Below are 22,756 nucleotides of genomic sequence, written 5' to 3'. Positions count from 1 at the left end.
GTATAAAATGTGTCAAGAAAGTTGTTTTATAAAATGTTTCACTTGTTTAGTTTTCGTGAGGTCCCAGGTTGCAGAAACTACACGTAAGATTCTGGGGACTTCCCTGGTGGTCCAGTGGTTGGGAATCCTCCTTCCAGTGCATGGGGCATGGGTTGGATCCCTTGTCAGGAACTAAGATCGCACATGCTACGGGGTGGCTAAGCCTGTGCACACAACTGGAGAGCCCTTGTGCCACAGTGGAGCCTGTGCACGGCAATGAAAAGATCCTGATGCAGCCAAATAAATAAATATTTTAAAAAATTTTATAGGCATTGCAAGTTATTACTGCAGGGAAAAGCAAGGAAGCTGGGAAGGAAAAGACCATAAAATAGCAAAGTAAAAAATAAAATTAAGGGAAAAAATTAAACATTCTGTTATCCTTGAATGTCATGTGCTGTTGTAATGATCACATATGTTCAAATAAGATTTAGTATATGTACATTTCAAATGTGTTTGGATGGTCATTTTCCTGTTTTTATTTGGCTGTGACATATTTCTTGGACTTGGCTTCTTCAGATTGTGATTTTTTTTTAATCTTTAATAATTAGTTATAAATGGACTTCTTTTGTTACGTAAATGTTTACTTTTCCCAGTTGAAAATTAGTGTTTCCTCTCACTCTACCCTCCCATTGTTGTATCTGCAGAATGTTTTCTTTTGAAGCACAGGATTGTGAAAGTCCATTTTTAATGTTACAGAATGGCTGTAATATATTGTTAATATTTATTTCTTTACCTTTAGGGGTCCTATTGGGCAATAGACACCAACCCGAAGGAAGATGCGCTGCCTACTCGGCCAAAGAAGAGAGCACGATCTGTAGAACGGGTAAAAAGCTCTTTATCACTAGTTTAGTATGATGGGGTTATTATTTTGGAAATATAGATCTTAAAGATTCATTTCTGTAAAATACTGTAATTTCCAGTATTACAGTAAGTATAACTGTAATGAAGGTAATATTTTACTTGGGTGACATTTTCTGTTTTTTTCAAAACACTTTGAGACTTATTTGATCCTGACAGCCCTTAAGTGAGGTGGGCAGTTTAGCAATCAGGGTTTTTGTTTGTTTATTTGTTTTGTAATTAGGGCACAGTTATCTAACTGAAGGTTAAATCCAGGTCTCTTAATTTGCTGCTCTTCCCTCTCTGCATCACTGAGGACTGGTTTTATGTAACAAAATCATTCCCTTTCACTGCAGATAATCAGTCTGATTATATTGAGTTTTCCTGATTATCCTCAAAATGCCTTTTCCTGATTCCAACTATGTAATAATTATTTTGTACACAAATCTGTAAGGACCTCAAGCTGGGCTTAAATTGGGATTGGATGAGCCATGAGGTACGGCAGCAGTGGGATTTAGTCAGGCAACTTTATGGTGCCAGCAGAGGGAATTCAAGTATCCAGTTACTGAGCTTTGCAGAATTAAAAGTGAACCCTCAGGTCAGAACCCTTTTTGGTTTTATACAAACCAAAATTTAAAAAGGTTTATACTGATGGTATAATCTTCTGGTAATAGAGTTTTAAGACTGAGACGATGAGCTCTGTACGTAATGGTTTGAGAGGGAATGACCTTCAGTTATTGCTGTCCAGCTTTTGTTTTTTAAAACATGCAACTTTTTTTTTTTGGTATCTTTCAAAATTTGTGTTTTCTAAAGTTTATTTTTAGTTAGAGGATAATACGGACTTTTATTGTGTGAAAATGTGGAGAACACAGTGTTTAGCATCTACTGCCAGAATTTCAAGGAAGGGGAGAAGAGTCCACATCATTTAACCCAGAGCATTAGCATGGATGATTTTATCTTGAGGCTGAAGAATTGTGGTCTTTACCATTTGCTCTCTCCTTCTGAATTTCCTGGAACTTGAGTATTTTTGGAAATCTGAATTGGTAGTTGGGTTGACAACTAGGCATTCTGTTTGGATATGAAGCCTGGCTTTTATTCTGTTACCTTGTTTCATAATTCTTAGAGCAATACTTCTCTATTTCTAAGCGCACTCTTTTTTTTTTCTGAAGACCATACTGTCAGTTTTATAATAGAAGTCTATGAAAATATAGTATTCTGATTACAGAATTATGTTTTATATAATATGTTCTTGAATATGTATTTGAACATGTATTTTCTATACTTATTTTCTGCTGTTTATATTTTTATCTTTTAAGTTTAAAGCATTTAAAAGATCCAACAATTTGCCTTTGTAGTATAGTTCCATAAAATATCCAGTACCAGAGCCTTTCAGTTAGTATAGTATACTGATATTTATTTTTGCCTGAGCTGTGTGTTGGTTGCTACTGTAGGAGAGGAGACTAAAGAAAGAGAACAGCTGTAAGCAGAGTATGTCTAATCAGGGAGACAGATGTTGTTTAATACAGAGTACAAGCTCTCACAAATACTCTGAAAGTTAATATTTTTGTAAAACATAATTTTGTGTCCTGATAAACTGATGTGTCTGTACTTTTTTATTTAGAGGGTTTTGGGGGGGCACGTAGTATTTTTATTAGGACACAATTTATGTTTAAGTATACTTGTATTTAAGTAGTTACTGGGTTTTATCTAAGGGAGTACCTAAGATGGTCAAATAGTGAGTATGATTGTTAAACATTTAGAACTTTTTGTCAAAAACTAAACATGACCCACAGGTTGAAACTTGAAAGAGTTATAAAATGTCAATAATCTCAGATATGCAGATGACACTACCCTTATGGCAGAAAGTGAAGAGGAACTCAAAAGCCTCTTGATGAAAGTGAAAGAGGAGAGTGAAAAGGTTGGCTTGAAGCTCAACATTCAGAAAACAAAGATCATGGCATCTGGTCCCATCACTTCATGGGAAATAGATGGAAAAACAGTGGAAACAGTGTCAGACTTTATTTTTTTGGGCTCCAAAATCACTGCAGATGCTGATTGCAGCCATGAAATTAAAAGACGCTTACTCCTTGGAAGGAAAGTTATGACCAACCTAGATAATATATTAAAAAGCAGAGACATTACTTTGCCAACAAAGGTCCATCTAGTCAAGGCTATGGTTTTTCCCGTGGTCATGTATGGATGTGAGAGTTGGACTGTGAAGAAAGCTGATCGCCGAAGAATTGATGCTTTTGAACTGTGGTGTTGGAGAAGACTCTTGAGAGTCCCTTGTACCGCAAGGAGATCCAGCCAGTCCATTCTAAGGGAGATCGATCCTGGTTGTTCATTGGAAGGACTGATGCTAAAGCTGAGACTGCAATACTTTGGCCACCTCATGCGACGAGTTGACTCACTGGAAAAGACTCTGATGCTGGGAAAGGATGGGGGCGAGAGGAGATGGGGACGACCGAGAATGAGATGGCTGGATGGCATCACTGCCTCTGTGGACATGAGTTTGAGTGACCTCTGGGAGTTGGTGATGGATAGGGAGGCCTGGCGTGCTGTGATTCATGGGGTCACGGAGAGTCAGACACGACTGAGCGACTGAACTGAACTGAACTGAAATATGTTGACATCCCTGAAAGCTTATTAAACTTCTGAAATGTTATTTCTTTGTGTGTAAACATCAGAGTTCTATGTGAAATATTAATGTATGTCACTCATTTTTTAAGGAAGAAGAGCTTTTAACGTAAGAGAAGCAATTTTTAAAAATGCACATAACAGTATCTTCATGTCTTAAAGGAAAAGTAAAGCCTGATTGCTATCTCCAGCCTAGTATTCTTAACACAGTTGTCTGGACTATCTTTCTCTTCCCTCCATTTATTTGAATAAACCTCTGTCTCTTTTGTCCATTGTGGTATTCAGTTCAGTTCAGTTCAGTCGCTCAGTCGTGTCCGACTCTTTGCAACCCCATGAATCACAGCACGCCAGGCCTCCCTGTCCATCACCAACTCCCGGAGTTCACTCAAACTCATGTCCATCGAGTCAGTGATGCCATCCAGACATCTCATTCTCTGTCGTCCCCTTCTCCTCCCGCCCCCAATCCTTCCCAGCATCAGAGTCTTTTCCAGTGAGTCCACTCGTCGCACGAGGTGGCCAAAGTATTGGAGTTTCAGTTTTAGCACCAGTCCTTCCAATGAACACCCAGGATTGATCTCCTTTAGAATGGACTGGTTGGATCTCCTTGCAGTCCAAGGGACTCTCAAAAGTCTTCTCCAGCACCACTTTCTTCTTTTCTTAATCCTTGAATATCTATCAATAAATGCCTTTCATTTTCCTTTTTATGTTTTCTTTCATCATCTTACCATGTTTTCCTTATTTGTCATAAAGTAGACATGAATACCTAAGAAGAATTGAACTGAACTGAACATGGTGAAGATGAATGGGCTCCATGACTAGGATTCCTGTTTTATTTCTGGCCTTACTATTTACATCTTTCGTGACTTTTGGCAAGTTGTTAGAATTTTTGAGCTTCAGAATCCTCAACTGTAAAGGAAAAGGATAGAAGTCTTAACAGCTGCCATGGACTAAATGTGTTCCCCTAAATTCATATGTTGAAACCCTAATCCCAGTGTCATGGTATTTGGAGGTGAGGGCTTTGGTAGGTAATTGGATCAGGACTGTGAAGCCCTCATAAATGTGATCAGCACCGTAATAAGAATAGACCAGAGAGCTGGCTAGCTCTTTTCTGCCATGTGAGAATACCAATGAGGATACCTGCAAAAGAGCTCTCACAAGATCCTGACCATGCTGGCACCATAATCTTGGACTTCCAGCCTCCAGAACTGTGAGAAATAAATTTCTGTTTTGATAAGCCACCAGTTAATTGGTATTTTGTTATAGCAACCTGAACTAAGATAACAGCATAATAAAAATATAATTGAGTTTATGTGGTAGATGTTTTTTAAGAACATTATGTATTTTTATAGTAAATCCAAATGATGAAAGTGATAGACACAGATATTAAGTTGTCCAAGGGTACAAAGGACAGTACTAAGTACCAAGGCCAGAATTACGAACTCAGTGCCTTAAGAGTCTGTGCTGTTTACAGTTGCACTATACTGCTGCTAGTATTGCTGTGCTGAAGATCATAGCACTCAATCAGATTTCTTTTCATCTATACATATCTTATTATGAGATAATGGGCTTTATGTATTTTTGGATCTGAATACTAATTTTTTTCTTTAATGCTATTTAAAAGTATTTTTACTTTAAGTTGATACACAACATTATATTAATTTCAGGTATATAACAGTGATTCAATATTTTTATAGATTATACTCCATTTAAAGTTATAAAATAATGGCTATATTGCCCTGTGCTATACAATATATCCTTGTTGCTTATTTATTTTATACATGGTAGTTTCTCTTAATCCCATACCCTTACCTTGCCCCTAACTTCTTCATTCATCTCCCTGGTAACCACTAGTTTGTTCTCTATATCTAAGAGTCTGTTTCTCTTTTGTAATTTATTTTTGTTTGTTTTTGAGATTCAGCATATAAGTGATGACAAACATAGAATGTTTGTCTTTGACTTATTTCACTAAGCATAATACACTCTGAGTTCATCCATATTGCTGCAAATGGCAGAATTTCATTCTTTTTTATGACTAATATTCCTTCATATGTGTGTGTACATATATATATATATATATGTACACACACACACGTGTTTATATATATATATCTCATTTCTTTATCCAGTCATCTGTTGAGGGACACTTAAGTTGCTTCCATATCTTGACTGTTGTAAATAATGCTGCTATGAACATTGCGGTACACTTTTCAAATTAGTGTTTTCATTTTCCTCAGGTATATACCCAGGAGTGGAATTGCTGGATCATATGGTAGTTCTTTTTTATTTTTTGAGGAACTTTCATATTATTTTCTATAGTGCTGTACCAATTTACAGTCTCACCAGCAGTATACTAGGGTTCCTTTTTCTCCACATCCTAGCCAGCATTTGTTTGTAGACATTTTGATGACAGCCATATTTACAGGTATGCAGTGATACTGTGACTTTGATTTGTGTTGCTCTGATGATTGATTATTTGTTGAGCATTGTTTCATGTACCTGTTGTTCATCTGTTTATCTTTTCTGGAAAAGTGTCAGTTGAGATCTTTTGCACATTCTTTCAATTGGGTGTTTTTTTTTTTATGTTGAATTGTTTGAGCTTGTTTATATATTTTGGTTATTAACTCCTTATTGGTCACATCATTTGATGTTTCCTCACATTTAGTAGGTCTTCTTTTTGTTTTGTTGATAGGTCCTATTTGTTCCCTTTTGCTTTTGTTTTTGCCTTAGGAAGCAGACCCAAAATAATAATGCTATGATTTATGTCAATGAATGTTCTACATATGGCCTTTTCTAGGAGATGTATGTTTTTTGGTCTTACATTTAGTCTTTAATCCATTTAGAGTTTTATTTTGTAATAGAGTTTAATTTTGTATATGATGTAAGGAAATGTTCTAATTTCTTTTTACATGTAGTTGTCCAGTTTTCCCAGTTTTTCATGTATTAAAGAGACTCTTCTGTCTATTGTACAATATATTCTTGCCTCCTCTATCATAGATTAATTGGCCATAGGTGTATATGTTTATTTCTGGGCTCTGTTCTGTTCCATTGATCTATGTGTCTGTTTTTGTGCCAGTGCCATGCTGTTCTCATGACTGTAGCTTTGTAGTATAGTTTGAAGCCAGGGAGTGTGATTTCCCAGCTTTGTTTTGTTTATTTTTCCCCCTCAAGATTGCTTTGGCAAGTTAGGATCTTTTGTGGTTCTGTATAAATTTTAGGATTAGTTCTACTTCTGTGAAAAATGTCATGGGTATTTTGATAAGAATTGCATTAGGGCTGTAGATTGCTTTGGGTCGTATGGTGATTCTAACAATATTAGTTCTTCTAATCCAAATACATGGGATATGTTTCCCTTTCTTTGTATATATCTTTAGTTTCCTTCATCAGAATTTCATAATTTTCACAGTATATGTATTTCACTTCCTTATTTAAGTATATTCCTAGGTGTTTTTACTGTTTTTGATGCAATTTTAAATGGTGTTTTCATGCTTTTTCTTTCTGATAGTTCATTACTGGTGTATAGAAAAGCAACAGATGTCTATATATTAATATTGTATCTTACAGCTTTACTGAATTCATTTACTAGTTCTGATAGGTTTTTATTTTTTTTTCCTGCAGACTTTAGAGTTTCTATATATAGTATGACCTTATCTGCAAATAGTGACAGCTTTACTTACTTTACTTTCCTGTCTGATTGCTGTGGTTAAGACTTCCCGTACTGTGTTAAATAAGAAATGGCAAAAGTGGGAATTCTAAGCTTATTCCTGATTTTAAAGGAAAGGTTTCAGCTTTTCACTACTGATTATTGGCTGTTAAGTTTGTCATGCATGGCCTCTATTATGCTGATATCGTCTTTCTATACTAATTTTGATGAGAGATTTTATCATTAGTGAATGATTTAGTTTTGTCACATGCTTTTTTTGTGTGTCTTGTTGAGTATTTTTGCATCTGTATTCATCAGAGATACTCGCTTGTCATTTTCTCTCTTTGTAGTGTCTTTGTTTGGTTTTAGTTAACCAGATCCCTTCATTTTAAGAGAACCCACCACATTTACGGAGAAGGCAATGGCAAGCCACTACAGTACTCTTGCCTAGAAAATCCCATGGACGGAGGAGCCTGGTGGGCTGCAGTCCATGGGGTCGCTACGAGTCTCACATGACTGAGCGACTTCACTTTCACCTTTCACTTTCACTCATTGGAGAAGGAAATGGCAACCCACTCCAGTGTTCTTGCCTGGAGAATCCCAGAGACGGGGGAGCCTGGTGGGCTGCCGTCTATGGGGTCACACAGAGTCGGACACGACTGAAGTGACTTAGCAGCAGCACCACCACATTTACTCTATATCTGTATATGCATACACACATATATATAATTGTCATAAATACTATTACAAATGACAACAAATTACTATGTAATTAAGCGGCATGTTAGAGCAAGCAGTGGTAACTCAAGTGACTCAAAGTAGAAAATGCTTTTGTGGGAAGGCCTATAGAAAGAGGAGTAAGACTTAGAAATTTGATGCAGAAGTATAACTTTTTTGCATAGAAAATAGTAAAAGATAGGGGACTAACCTGGTTGGTTCAGTGGTTAAAACCCCGCACTTCCACTTCAGGGGGCATGGGTTTTGGTTGGGAAACTAAGATCCTGAATTGTTAAACAGAGTGGTTTTGTTGTTTGAAGTAAACTCTTACCACTTGCCTTTCTTCCCTGAGGCTGAGTCTGAATGAGGGAGGCTTTAGTTAAAGGTATATATGGGCAGAGGAAGGAATGCAGTCTGCATACTCTCAGAACTCCTAGAACTGAAAAACATTTCAATTGGGCAAACATATACTGAGTGTACATTGTGTGGGAGGTACTACATGTTGCCTCCGTGAGATTCATTGAAATAAAATTTCTTGAGAAATGCTGCTCATTTTTGTAGGCTATAAAGCATTTCATATGGTAGGATTTACTTTTTTGTTTTTTAACAGTATTATTGGAAATAGTTTATGTACAGCTAATTGAATGTTTAAAGCTTACAGTTTGAGGATTTTTGTCTTGTGAAGTTATCACTAGTTGACAGTATGAACATTTTCTGTCACACCCAAAAGTTTCCTCATTTCCTTTTGTGACTTGTGCCTCCCACCACTCTTATCCCAGACAACCCGATCTGGGGAGAATTGATATCATAACAATATTATTTCAAGCCATGAAAGTGTGATATCTTTCTATTCATTACATTGTTAATTTCTCTCAGGAATGTTTAGTTTTCAGTGTAGAGGACTTGAATGTTTCCAGTTCGGTTTAATCATGAATGTTTTGGATTTGTATGCTATATGTTTTAAAGTTCAGTTTTTTGCTGCTCGTAATAAAAATGTAATTAGTTTTTGTGTATTAAACTTGTATCCTGAAATCTTGTTAATTCTAGTAGTTTTTGAAGATGCCTTGGGATTTCTATAATTATGTTATCTGCAAATAGACAGTTTTCCTGTGTCTTTCTTTCCTCCTCCTCTGTTTCTTCCTAGCACCTTACAGCAGTGATGAGAATCTCTCATTTCAAATCTTTACTTGAAATGAGAAAGTGGGCATCCAGCCTTATTCCATTCTTAGGAGGAGAGTATCCAGTCTTTCACCCCTAAATGTGACATAAGCTGTAGGGCTTTTGTAGATGCTGTTTATCAGATTGAGGAAGTTCTCTAGTAAGCCCAGTTTATTGAGTTTTTATCGTGAATGGGTATAAGTTTTTTTAACTGCTCTTTTGATTCCTACTTTTATTGTGTTTGAGTGTTGAATTACATTGATTGCATTTGAAATGTTGAACCTTGTATTCCTTGGATGAACCCTTACTGAGTCATGATATATTACCCCATTAATGTATCATTGGATTCCTTTTGCTAATATCTGAAGGATTTTCGCATCTGTGTTCATGAGGGATGTGGGTACAACAAAAATCAGGTAGTCAGAACATTAAAAGATTATGTTCAAGAAAACTAGACCTCTCAAGTTAATGAATTTAGCACTTTTCTATGTATGGGAAGATGCAAGAGTCTGGGCTCATTGAAATCATTCCTTTGATATGCACCTTCACTATTTAGGGTCAGAATCCTGTTTTTCTCCATTCTGAATCCCCTCAGGGTACACAGTTTAGGGTGGCTTCAGTGGCCCTTGACTTGATGGCCTTATCATCTTTTGTTTACTGATTTGACAGGTGACATTTTCATCTATAGTAATATTGGCTAGGTTTTGATATTAGGGTTATGCTAGCCTCATAAAACGGAGAAGGCAATGGCAAGCCACTCCAGTACTCTTGCCTAGAAAATCCCATGGATGGAGGAGCCTGGTAGGCTGCAGTCCGTGGGATCGCTAAGGGTCGGACATGACTGAGCGACTTCACTTTCACTTTTCACTTTCACACATTGGAGAAGGAAATGGCAACCCACTCCAGTGTTCTTGCCTGGAGAATCCCAGGGACAGGGGAGCCTGGTGGGCTTCCATCTATGGGGTCGCACAGAGTCAGACACGACTGAAGTGACTTAGCAGCCTCATAAAACTGATAAGGGTATAGTCCTTCTATTTTCTGAAAAATTTCTTGATTGGTAGATTGACATATCTTCCTTGAATATTTGAGAAATTTCATCAGTGAAATCATCTTGACCTGAAACTGAAGATGTTTTTTTATGTGTGTGGAGGCCCAGCTTGTAAAGAATCCGTCTGCAGTGCGGGAGACCTGGGTTCGATCCCTGGGTTGGGAAGATGCCCTGGGAAGAGGGAAAGGCTACCCACTTCAGTATTCTGGCCTGGAGAATTCCATGGACTGTATAGTCCATGGGGTGGCAAAGAGTTGGACACAACTGAGCAAATTTCCCTTTCAGTTTCACTTTTGATAGTTACTTTGTTATGGGACTGTTCACATTTTCTCTTTTTATTCCAGTTTTGGTAAATTATGTTCTTAAGTAATTTTGTCCCTTGTATCTAAGTAGTTATATTTGTTAGTGTAAAGTGGATCATAATATTCTCTTACTTTAATATATATAGAGTCTGTAGTAATAACTCTTTCGTTCTTGATATTGATGATTTGTTTTCTCTTTTTTCTTCATTGTTATAGCTAAAGGTTTGTCAATTTTGTTAGTCTTATCAAAGAATTAGGTTTTGTCTTAAAATTGTTTTTGTTGGTTTTCTGTTTTTATTTCTATTTTTATCTTTATCATTTACTTCTTTTTCAGTTCAGTTCAGTCACTCAGTCCTGTCCGATTCTTTGTGACCCCATGGACTGCAGCACTCCAAGCTTCCCTGTCCATCACCACTTCCTGGAGCTTACTCAAACTCAGGTCCATTGAATCGGTGATGCCATCCAACCATCTTATCCTCTCTCGTCCCCTTCTCCCACCTTCAGGCTCTCCCAGCATCAGGATCTTTTCAAATGAGTCAGCTCTTTGCATCAGCTGGCCAAAATATTGGAGCTTCAGCTTCAGTATCAGTCCTTCCAGTGAAAATTCAGGACTGATTTCCTTTGGGATGGACTGGTTGGATCTCCTTGCAGTCCGAGGGACTCTCAAAAGTCTTCTCCAACACTACAGTTCAAAAGCAGCAATTCTTTGACACTCAGCTTCCTTTATAGTCCAACTCTCACATCCATACATGACCACTGGGAAAAGCATAGCTTTAACTAGACAGACCTTTGTTGACAAAGTAATGTCTTGACCTTTTAATGTGCTATCTTGGTTGGTCATAGCTTTTCTTCCAAGGAGTAAGCATCTTTTAATTTCATGGCTGCAGTCACCATCTTCAGTGATTTTGGAGCCAAAAAAAATAAGTCTGTTTCTACTGTTTCTCCATCTATTTGCCATGAAGTGATGGCACCTGATGCCATGATCTTAGTTTTCTGAATGTTGAGTTTTTAGCCAGCTTTTTCACTCTCTTCTTTCACTTTCATCAAGAGGCTCTTTAGTTCCTGTTCACTTTCTGCCATAAGGGTGGTGTCTTCTGCATATTTGAGGTTATTGATATTTCTCCCGCAGTCTTGATTCCAGCTTGTTCTTCATCCAGTCCGGCATTTCTCATGAAGTACTCTGCATGTAAGTTAAATAAGTAGGGTGACAATATGCAGCCTTGACGTACTCCTTTCCCAGTTTGGAACCAGTCTGTTGTTCCATGTACAGTTCTGTTACTTCTTGACCTGCATATAGGAGGCAGGTCAGGTGGTCTGGTATTCCCATCTCTTTAAGAATTTTCCACAGTTTGTTGTGATCCATATGGTCAAAGCCTTCAGCATACATAGAAATAGATGTTTTTCTGGAACTCTTTTGCTTTTTTGATGCTCCAACTGATGTTGGCAATTTGATCTCTGGTTCCTCTGCCTTTTCTGAATCCAGCTTGAACTTCTGGAAGTTAATGGTTCATGTATGTTGAAGCCTGGCTGGAGAATTTTGAGCGTTACTTCACTAGCATGTGAGATGAGTGCAGTTGTGTGGTAGTTTGAACATTCTTTGGCCTTGCCTTTGGGATTGGAATGAAAACTGACCTTTTCCAGTTCTGTGGCCACTGCTGAGTTTTCCAGTGCTGGCGTATTGAGTGCAGCACTTTCACAGCGTCATCTTTCAGGATTTGAAATAGCTCAACTGGAATTCCATCACCTCCACTAGCTTTGTTCTTAGTGATGCTTTTTAAGGCCCTCTTGACTATACATTCTAGGATGTCTGGGTCTAGGTGAGTGATCACACCATCGTGATTATCTGGGTCATGAAGATCTTTTTTGTACAGTTCTGTGTGTTCTCTTAATATCTTCTACTTCTGTTAGGTCCATACCATTTCTGTTCTTTATTGAGCCCATCTTTGCATGAAATGTTCCCTTGGTATCTCTGATTTTCTTGACGAGATCTCTAGTCTTTCCCATTCTATTGTTTTCCTCTATTTCTTTGCATTGATCGCAGAGGAAGGCTTTCTTATCTCTCCTTTCTGTTCTTTGGAACTCTGCATTCAAATGGGTATATCTTTCCTTTTCTCTTTTGCCTTTAGCTTTTTTTCTTTTCTCAGCTGTTTGTTAGGCCTCCTCAGACAATCATTTTACCTTTTTGCATTTCTTTTTCTTGGGGATGGTCTTGATCCCTATCTCCTGTACAATATCACGAACCTCCCACTATAGTTCTTCAGGCACTCTCATCTGTCAGATCTAATCCATTGAATCTGTTTGTCACTTCCACTGTATGTTTGTAAGGGATTTGATTTAGGTCATAACCTGAATGCTTTTGGTTTTTCCTACTTTCTTCAATTTAAGTCTGAATTTGGCAATAAGGAGTTCATGATCTATGCCACAGTCAGCTCCCAGTGTTGTTTTTGCTGACTGTATAGACCGTCTCCATCTTTGACTGCAAAGAGTGTAATCAATCTGATTTCAGTATTGACCATCTGGTGATGTCCATGTGTAGAGTCTTCTCTTGTGTTGTCGCAAGAGGGTGTTTGCTATTACCTGTGCATTCTCTTGGCAAAACTCTGTTAGCCTTTGCTCTGCTTCAATTTGTACTCCAAGGCTAAATTTGCCTGTTACTCCAGGTATCTCTTGGCTTCCTACTTTTGCATTCCAGTCCCCTCTGATGAAAAGGACATCTTTTTTTGGTGTTAGTTCTAGAAGATTTTGTAAGTCTTCATAGAACCATTTAACTTAGCTTCTTTGGCCTTAGTGGTTGGGGCATCGACTTTTATTACTGTGATATTGAATGCTTTGCCTTGGAAACGAACAGAGGTCATTCTGTCGTTTTTGAGACTGTTTTTGAGGGTATTAACTTCAGCTTTCTGATTATATAAGATCACTACCACCATATCTGTGTCCCAGGGTTGCAGCAAGAGGGAAAGCGAATGGGGGACAAGCAAATTCTTTTTAAAGACGTGACCCAAAAGTTGCACACATCACTCTTGCTCAAATCCCATTTGTCACATCTTAGTCCCATCGCTGCAAGTAGTTGCAAATGAGGCTGGAAAAGGTGGTCTTTAGCTGGGCAGTGATGAGTTAATGACTAAAAGGTAGAAGAGGGAGGGATTGGCGTTAGTAGACTATTAGCGGTATCAGCTACAGAAGTTTATCTCTTAATATTTGTAAACTCATTCCATAGCCCATGGTGATAATCAGGTCAGTGGCTGTGTGCTAGTCACTTCATTTGTGTCTGACTCTTTGCAACCCTATGAAAGGTAGCCCACTAGGCTCCTCTGTCCATGGGATTCTCCAGGCAAGAATACTGGATTGGGTTGCCATTTCCTTCTCCATATCAGGTTAATAGTAGCCTATTAAAATATAGTAGAAGAGAATTCAGCAAATAGTTTATTTTCAGAAACAAAGTACAAAACTGGATGTTGGAGAATTTTATGAAATAACTTCAAATTGTGTTAAAGTTGGTGGTTTTATGAGCTAATAATTATTTATTTTGTTCTTGTATTTTAGGCCTCAACTCCATATAGCATAGATTCAGATTCTTTGGGAATGGAGTGTATTATTTCGGGAAGTGCCTCTCCAACTCTGGCAATCAACACTGTGACTAACAAAGTAATTGTTTTTTTTTTTTTTAACACTTTTGAAATGTCATTGAGTAATACATTTTATTTGCTTTTATAGTAACAACAGGTTTCTTTATAGTTGAGGTTCAAGAAGATATCAGTTTGACCAAACCATACATGGCAGTTTGAAAGCTGAATCCTCAATGCTTTTTAGCTTGACATAATTTAGACGTAAATAAATCTCTGGAAAATTGGAAGATACTTATTGGGAAGCTCTGTATTAAATCTAAATTCTTGACATTTCCAGTCCCAAAAACTTTTTGAGTACAGCATTTTATTGAATCAGTTTGTTTCAAAATCATTGGTTACCCCTCTAAATACGTGATTTAAAAAAAGATTGACAAAGTCCAAGGGCATCAGCTGAATCCATTGAGATAAATAATTCAGGCAAACTTCTAGAGTTGATTTGAATGTTGGTCAACATCTTTCATGATATTCAAGTCTAGGTACATACCCAGAAATAATATGAGGTAGTCTACTGCAATTTTTTTTTTTAAGACAAGGGTCAAAACTTTGTGCCAGCTCATTATTAAGTATACCTGCAAAGAGTCGGACACGACTGAGCGACTGAACTGAACTGGACTGAGGGCTTCCCTGGTGGCTCAGAGGTTAAAGCGTCTGCCTGAAATGCGGGAGACCTAGGTTCGATCCCTGAGTTGGGAAGATCCCCTGGAGAAGGAAATGGCAACCCACTCCAGTATTCTTGCCTGGTGAATCCTGTGGACGGAGGAGCCTGATGGGCTACAGTCCATGGGGTCGCAAAGAGTCGGACATGACTGAGCGACTTCACACACACACAGTGGGATACAAATATCTCTTTGTATCAAGAGATATTTGAAATCAAGGTAATTTCTTAACCTCATATCTGAAAACCCTATAAAGGCTGTGGGAGGTTCATGAAGTAACTCAGTTCTGTGCATTTGTTTCCTCCTTACTGGACCATGATGGGCACCTTGAGGACGTATATTTCCCACACTAGTACTCATGTAATCTGTCAGTCTTGCTTTTACCCTCTCCTCTTGTCTCCCTTGTTTTCACTTGCTCTTTGTTTTTTATCTCATTCTTGAACTCCCTTGTGCACATACATAAACACAAACACATACACATACTCAATTGCTGTATGTAGTATCTTTCTATTTGTTAAAGTTAATGGATTAACAGAAGACAGGTTATAATCAGAGTCAGATTTCTAATTTAGATAGGAAACTGGCAGCTGAGATAAAGAGTAATAATTTTTCTCAGCTAACAATATACAGGCTGACGCCACCAGAATCACTTAGGAGAGGGGTGAGTATGTTAGTGTGTATGTTTGGTGGTGGTAGTAATTCCTAGATTCCATTGCAGGCCTACCAAATCAATTACTTTATCTTTGTGGAAATCTGTACTTTAAAAAATCATCCCTAAGGATACACAGCTAGACTTGAGTATTTCTTGTAAAACCTGTGGGCTGGCATCAGAAGTATCCTGTACTGTTCTTTGCAGTATTCCAAATAGGAGATACTGAGGCCTAAACATGGAAGTTGTGGCTGTTAGGAAACAATTAGAAAATAGTAATGCTGAGACTTCATGACTAAATAAAGGAGCTGGAGTTTTTGGACTTCTACTTTCAGATATGATAGAATAGCTAGTGTCAGATTAACCCTTCTCCCTATCTATATAAAGTTACCACTGCATCCCCCACTCCCTGCCTACCAATTAAAAAGACGGGAGAGGCATTGGAGAATAAGATAGGACTTCAGAAGTGAAAATCTCAATAAAAAGGGTAGCACACTGAGGTAAGCTATACACATTTTCCTTTGGGACGTTTCCCACTTCTCAGTGCATGGCATTGAGGCTGAACAGAAAACTGCGAACCTTGAGCAGTCATTGAGCTAGGGGAGGTAAAAGCTGAAGTTTGAGGTTGCCAAAGAGCCAGGACTTAAGGACCATTATCCCAAGGAATCTCAAAAGTTACCTCAACTTTTAGCAAGCAGTATCCACTTAAGGCTTATGGGGTCGCTGCTAGTCAGACACGACTGAGTGACTTCACTTTCACACATTGGAGAAGGAAATGGCAACCCACTCCAGTGTTCTTGCCTGGAGAATCCCAGGGACGCTGGAGCCTGGTCGGATGCCGTCTATGGGGTCGCACAGAGTTGGACACGACTGAAGCGACTTAGCAGCAGCAGCAACCTGTGTGTACTTGGACTCAGACACAGACAAAGCAAGTAGAGCTGGCAGTAGCCAGGATTCAGCAGTCTCATAGAGAAAGGGGAACAAAAATTATAATTCTTCCAGAAGGGAGCTATGGTAAACACCCCAGTATTTCAGATTGATAATTCAGAAAGATTATATTCTATGAGTAAGAGCAAACCAAAATAACACCAGTCTCAAACTGTTATTAGGGTGGTATGCTAATATTCTACTTGCCAAAAGGAAACTAAATTCTTTCTGAAAGATAACATATCCTCAGCTTTTTCAGGTTTTCATAAGTAAGCTCTCATTTTCAGGAAAAATTGTCAGACACTCCAGGAAACAAGACAGGGGAAAGACGAAGGATATCACAGTATCCGCAAGTGATCTGAATACTGATTTTTAAATAACTGTGACTAATATGTTGAAGAAAATAGGCAAATTATAGAAAATTTAATTGGAATCTGTGTGGAAAAATCAAGAGAACTGTAAAGTATAACAACTGAAATTAAGAGTTCAATGGATGGGTTTAAGAGAAGATTAGACCCACCAGAGGAGAGAATTGGTGAACTAGAAGACAGGTCAGTAGAAAATGTGCAGATTGACGCATGAAGGAATATCCTGGACAATTCAGAAAAGTTTAGGAGATAAATGGGATATGGGGAAAAGATCTAATGAACTTGCCATTAGGGTTCCAGAGGAGAAGAAAAGGGAAATAGAGGTGAAACAGTGTTTTAATTTTTTAAGACTGATAAAAGATAACACCGTACAGATTCAAGAAGTCCTGAGAAACTCAGGAAAGACCAATTAAAAGAAATCATTAGGCAGATAAAAATCAAACTACGAAAATACAAGAATTTTTTAAAAAAACTTAAAATCAGGAAAATAATAGGCAACTTTAAAGAAACATACTGAATTCTGAATAGAAATGATAAAAGACACCACCAGAATGAAATTTTTGTAGTGCTGAAAGGAAATACCTGCTAACCCAGAATTCTCAAATATAGAATTTCTATGAAAAATGGTTAAAAAATAGTCTTTTACAGAAACAAAATGTGAGAGAATGTTACTAGTTCACCCATATTAAAAAAATTAAAGGAGGTTAATTTTTCACATAGAAGGAAAATTGCCCTGTGCAGAAAAGAATGAAGAAAACCAAAGAATATATATGTCAGTAAATATAAATGTGTATTGAGTGATTGAAACAATAGCAGTGCTGTTGTATAACACAATGATTTGGAATCTAAAATACTTGCAGAAGTTAAAAAGTTCATGACAGTACTAGGGTAAAATAGGAACTACATATACTTAATGTCTTCACATTGTGTGGCAAGTAGTAAAAGTACTAACTCAAGATGTAGTAAAATAGGGGGTACTGATTCTTAATACTTCAGTATATATCAGAATAACGAGGAAGGCTTATTAAAAACTCAGATTCCTGGGCCCTACTCTGAGAATTTCTGATTCTCTTAGTCTGGATTGAGATCTGAAAAACTGCGTTTCTTTCAAGTTCTCAGATATTGGTCTTGTATTGGTTCAGGTCCCTTAGCTTGTAAACCACTGCTCTAGGTTACTACAAGAAAGAATATTACCAAGTAAGGAAAAATAATAAATCCTTGATTAATCCAGAGTAGCCAAGAAAGGAGAAAAAAATGAACAGAGAAGAAATGGGAACACAGGAAAATAAATAGTATTTAAATCTAATTGCATTAGGAAACACGTTAAATGTGTTTCCACTGAATATTCAATTTAAAAGCCAAAGAATCTTTTCTGACCACAACAGCATGAAACTAGAAATCAACTGTAGAAAGAGGAATGAGGGGGGAACAAAGAAGATTATATGGAGGCTAAACAACCAATGCATCCACAATGAAATCAAAGAAATTTAAAAATACCTTGAGACAAATGGCAAACAACCATACAAAGTCTATGGGATGCAGCAAAGCAGTTCTTAGAGGGAAGTTCATAGTGATACAGGCCTCCCTCAAAAAAAGAAAAGTCTCAAACAACCTACCACCTAAAAGAATTAGAAAAAGAATAAACAAAACCTAAGAAAAGGTTGGCTTGAAGCTCAACATTCAGAAAACAAAGATCATGGCATCTGGTCCCATCACTTCATGGGAAATAGATGGGGAAACAGTGGAAACAGTGTCAGACTTTATTTTTTGGGGCTCCAAAATCACTGCGGATGCTGATTGCAGCCATGAAATGAAAAGACGCTTACTCCTTGGAAGGAAAGTTATGACCAACCTTGATAATATATTAAAAAGCAGAGACATTACTTTGCCAACAAAGGTCCGTCTAGTCAAGGCTATGGTTTTTCCCGTGGTCATGTATGGATGTGAGAGTTGGACTGTGAAGAAAGCTGATCGCCGAAGAATTGATGCTTTTGAACTGTGGTGCTGGAGAAGACTCTTGAGAGTCCCTTGTACTGCAAGGAGATCCAACCAGTCCATTCTAAGGGAGATCGATCCTGGGTGTTCATTGGAAGGACTGATGCTAAAGCTGAGACTGCAATACTTTGGCCACCTCATGCGACGAGTTGACTCACTGGAAAAGACTCTGATGCTGGGAAGGGTTGGGGGCGGGAGGAGAAGGGGACGACCGAGGATGAGATGGCTGGATGGCATCACCGACTCTGTGGACTTGAGTCTGAGTGAGCTCTGGGAGTTGGTGATGGACAGGAAGGCCTGGTGTGCTGTGATTCATGGGGTCGCGGAGAGTCAGACACGACTGAGCGACTGAACTGAACTGAACTGAAGGTCAGCAGAAGGAAAGAAATAGTAAATAGAAATTTAAAAAAAAGGAAAAAATCAATAAAACCAAGAGCTGGTTCTGTGAAAGGGTAAACAATATTAGCAAACTTCTGGCCAGGCTCACCAAGCAGAAGAGAGGACCCAAATAAACAAAGTAAAACATGAAAGAGAAGTAATAACTGATACTGCAAAAATACAAAAAACTATAAGAGAATACTTTGAACTATACTAAGAAATGGAAAAATTTCCAGAAAAATACAGCCTACCAAAACTGAATCAAGAAGAACCCAGAAGTGAAATAGAATCTGTTTAAAAAAAAAAAAAAGAAACTCACTGCAGACGACAGTCTAGGACCAGATGGCTTCTCTGAAGAAATCTACCAACCATACCAAGAATTTATACCAGTCCTTCTCAAACTCTTCCAAAAGATTGAAAAGGGAACTTCCAAAGTCATTCTATGAAGCTGTTATCACTGTGATACCAAAACCAGACATAGACAATAACAAAAAAGAAAATTACAGGACAGTATCTTTGATTCATATAGATGAAAAAATTCTCAACAAAATATTAGCAAGCCAAATCAAAGAATACATACAAATTCTTAGGTGGCTCAGAATCTACTTGGCAGTGCAGGAGCCACAGGATACATGGGTTTTTATCTGGATTGGGAAGATCCCCTGGAGAAGGAAATAGCAACCCACTCCAGTATTCTTGCCAGGATAATCCCATGGACAGAGAAGTCTGGCGAGCTCCAGTCCCTGATTGTGAAAGAGTTGGACACTACTAAGTGACTGAGGATGATACTATGATCAAGTTGGATTCATCTCAGGGTCACAAGAATGGATCAGTATATGTACTATATTTTTTAAATCACTATACTATTCAAAGCAGTCTACACACTTAATGTGATCACTATAAAATTACATATGATGTTTTTCACAGAACCAGAATAATCCTAAAAATTTATGTGGAACCATAAAAGAAACAGAATTGCCAAAGTAAACCTGAGGGAAAAGAACAAAGCTAGAAGCATAACCTTCCCAGACTTCAGACAATACTGCAAAGCTGGTGTATTCAAAACAGCTTGATATTGACAGAAAAACATACATATGGCTCAATGGAACAGAATACAGAGCCCAGAAATAAATCCACCCACCATAGTCAGTCTTAGTCTTTTGAGTAATGACAGAAAGTGAAGAGGAACTGAAGAGCCTCTTGATGAGAGTGAGAGAGGAGAGTGAAAAAACTCACTTGAAACTCAACAATAAAGAAACTAAGATCATGGCATCTGGTTCCATCACTTCATGGCAAATAGATGGGGGGAAAGTGGAAGCAGTGACAGATTGTATTTTGGGGAGCTCCAAAATCACTGCAGATAGCGACTGCAGCCATGAAATTAAAGGATGCTTGCTCTGTCTTGAAAAAATGGAGCTGGAGGAATCAAGCTCCCTGACATCAGATTATACTACAGAGTTAATTAATCAAAATAATATTGTACTGGGACAAAAGTAGAAATACAGATCAATGGAATAGGATAGAAAACCCAGAAATAAACCTTTGCACCTGTGGTCAGTTAATCTATGACAGAGGAGGCAAGACACTGCAACATTGGAAAGACAGTCTCTTCAACAAATGGTGCTGGGGAAACTGAACAGCTACATGTAAAACAATGAAATCAGATCATTCTTTAACTCCATGTAGAAATATAAGCTCATTAAAAACCTATTTGAAAGACTGGTTGCTATAAAATTAGAGGAAAACATAGGCAGAACACTCTCTGACATAAATCACAGCAATATCTTTTTCTTTCTATCTCCCAGTATAATGGAAATAAAAACAAAAGGAAACAAATGGGACCTACTTACACTCAGGAGCTTTTGCACAGCAAACAATAAATAAACCATAAAGACAACTCACAGATTGGGAGAAAATATTTGCAAATGATGTGACAGATGAGGGATTAGTCTCCAAAATTTACAAAGAGCTCATGACACTCAACAGCATCAAAACAACCCACTCGAAAAATGGACAGAAGACCTAAATAGACATTTCTCCAAAGAAGGCATGCAAATGGACATTAGGCACATGAAAAGATGTTCAGCGTTGCTAATTACTAGAGAAATGTGAATCAGAACTACTTGAGGTATCACTTCACACCACCCAGAATGGCTATCATCAAAATTTCACAAACAGTAATTGCTGGAGAAAGGTAGAGAGAAGGGATCCCTTGTACACTGATGGTGGGAATGTAAATTTGTACAGCTATGATGGAGAAAAGTGGGGGTTCCTTAAAAACTGAAAATAGAGCTACCATGTGACCCTGCCATCCCACTCCTAGGCATATATCTGAAGAAAAGTGTGATCCAAAAGGATACATGCACCCCAGTGTTCGTTCATTGACTGTTTACAATAGCCAAAACCTGGAAGCAACCTAAATGTCCATTGACAGAGGAATGGATAAAGAAGATGTGGTATGTATATACAGTGAAATACTACTCAGATGCCATTTGCAGCAACATGGGTGGACCTAGAAGTTATCATGCCAAGTGAAGTAAGTCAGAAAGTTCTAGCAAGTATCCTATGATATCACTTACATGTGGAGTCTAAGATATGACATAAATGAACGTATTTGAAACAGACTGACAGATGTGAAAAACAAAGTTATGGTTACCAAAGGGAAAAGGGAGTGGGGAAGGGATAAAATAAGAGTTTTGGATTAGCAGATACACACTGCTGCTGCTAAGTCACTTCAGTTGTGTCCGACTCTGTGCGACCCCATGGACAGCAGCCCACCAGGCTCCACCATCCCTGGGATTCTCCAGGCAAGAACACTGGAGTGGGTTGCCATTTCCTTCTCCAACGTGTGAAAGTGAAAAGTGAAAGTGAAGTTGCTCAGTCCTGTCCGACTAGTAGTGACCCCATGGACTGTAGCCCACCAGGCTCCTCTGTCCATGGGATTTTCTAGGCAAGAGTACTGGAGTGGCTTGCCATTGCCTTCTCCGAGCAGATACACACTACTATATATAAAATAGATAAACAACAAGATCTTACTGTAAAGCTCAGGGAACTATATTCAATACCCTATAGTATAATGGAAAAGAATGTGAAAAAGCATATATGTGTGTGTGTATAACTGAATCACTTTGCTGCACACCAGAAACTAATACAAGGTTGAAAATCAAATAACTTCAATTTTTTTTAAATGCTAAAGATTGTCAGACTGGATGGAAATACAAAAATCAAACTATGTTCTACTTATAAAAGATATATTGTAAAAGAAAGAAGACACGTCACTAAAAACAGAGATTGATTTTTGGAAAAGGAACATTTCAGTAATTAACTGTAACACTGCTAAATTTGCATATGCTTAGTAACAGCCTCAAAACCTGGCAGGACTAAAAAAAGAAATGGACAGATCTTTAGTCAGTGAGGTAGGTTTTAACATGTCTCTGCTGCTGCTGCTTAGTTGCTTCAGTTCAGTTCAGTCGCTCAGTCATGTCCGACTCTTTGCAACCCCATGAATCACAGCACGCCAGGCCTCTCTGTCCAACACCAACTCCTGGAGTCCACTCAAACTCAAGTCCATCGAGTCGGTGATGTCATCCAGCCATCTCATCTTCAGTTGTGTCCAATTCTGTGTGACCCTATAGACGGCAGTCCAACAGGCTCCTCTGTCCTTGGGATTCTCCAAGCAAGAATACTGGAGTGGGTTGCCATTTCCTTCTCCAATGCATAAAAGTGAAAAGTGAAAGTGAAGTCGCTCAGTTGTGTCAAGACTTACTCTTAGTGACCCC

At 38.1% G+C, this 22,756-nt stretch overlaps 1 protein-coding gene across 3 annotated transcripts in view; it reads left to right on the top strand.

Annotated features, from left to right (window-relative positions):
- The window catches only part of FOXJ3 (forkhead box J3), a 154,599-nt gene that overhangs the window by 101,893 nt on the left and 29,950 nt on the right, over nucleotides 1–22,756 (top strand). For 2 of the 3 annotated variants that reach the window (XM_055403886.2, XM_055403884.2), the window contains exons 5-6: nucleotides 779–862; nucleotides 13,922–14,023. In XM_055403886.2, the coding sequence (XP_055259861.1) occupies nucleotides 779–862; nucleotides 13,922–14,023 (186 nt within the window). The remainder of the gene's footprint in view (nucleotides 1–778; nucleotides 863–13,921; nucleotides 14,024–22,756) is intronic. The other variant, XM_055403887.2, reaches the window with a different exon arrangement.

This window comes from Moschus berezovskii, chromosome 4 (assembly GCF_049115385.1).
Source record: "Moschus berezovskii isolate FMDL1 chromosome 4, NW_MosBer_1.0, whole genome shotgun sequence".
Taxonomy (NCBI): Eukaryota; Metazoa; Chordata; class Mammalia; order Artiodactyla; family Moschidae; genus Moschus; species Moschus berezovskii.
Note: the sequence above shows the minus strand (reverse complement) of the source record. Positions and strands in the feature narration are given on the sequence as shown.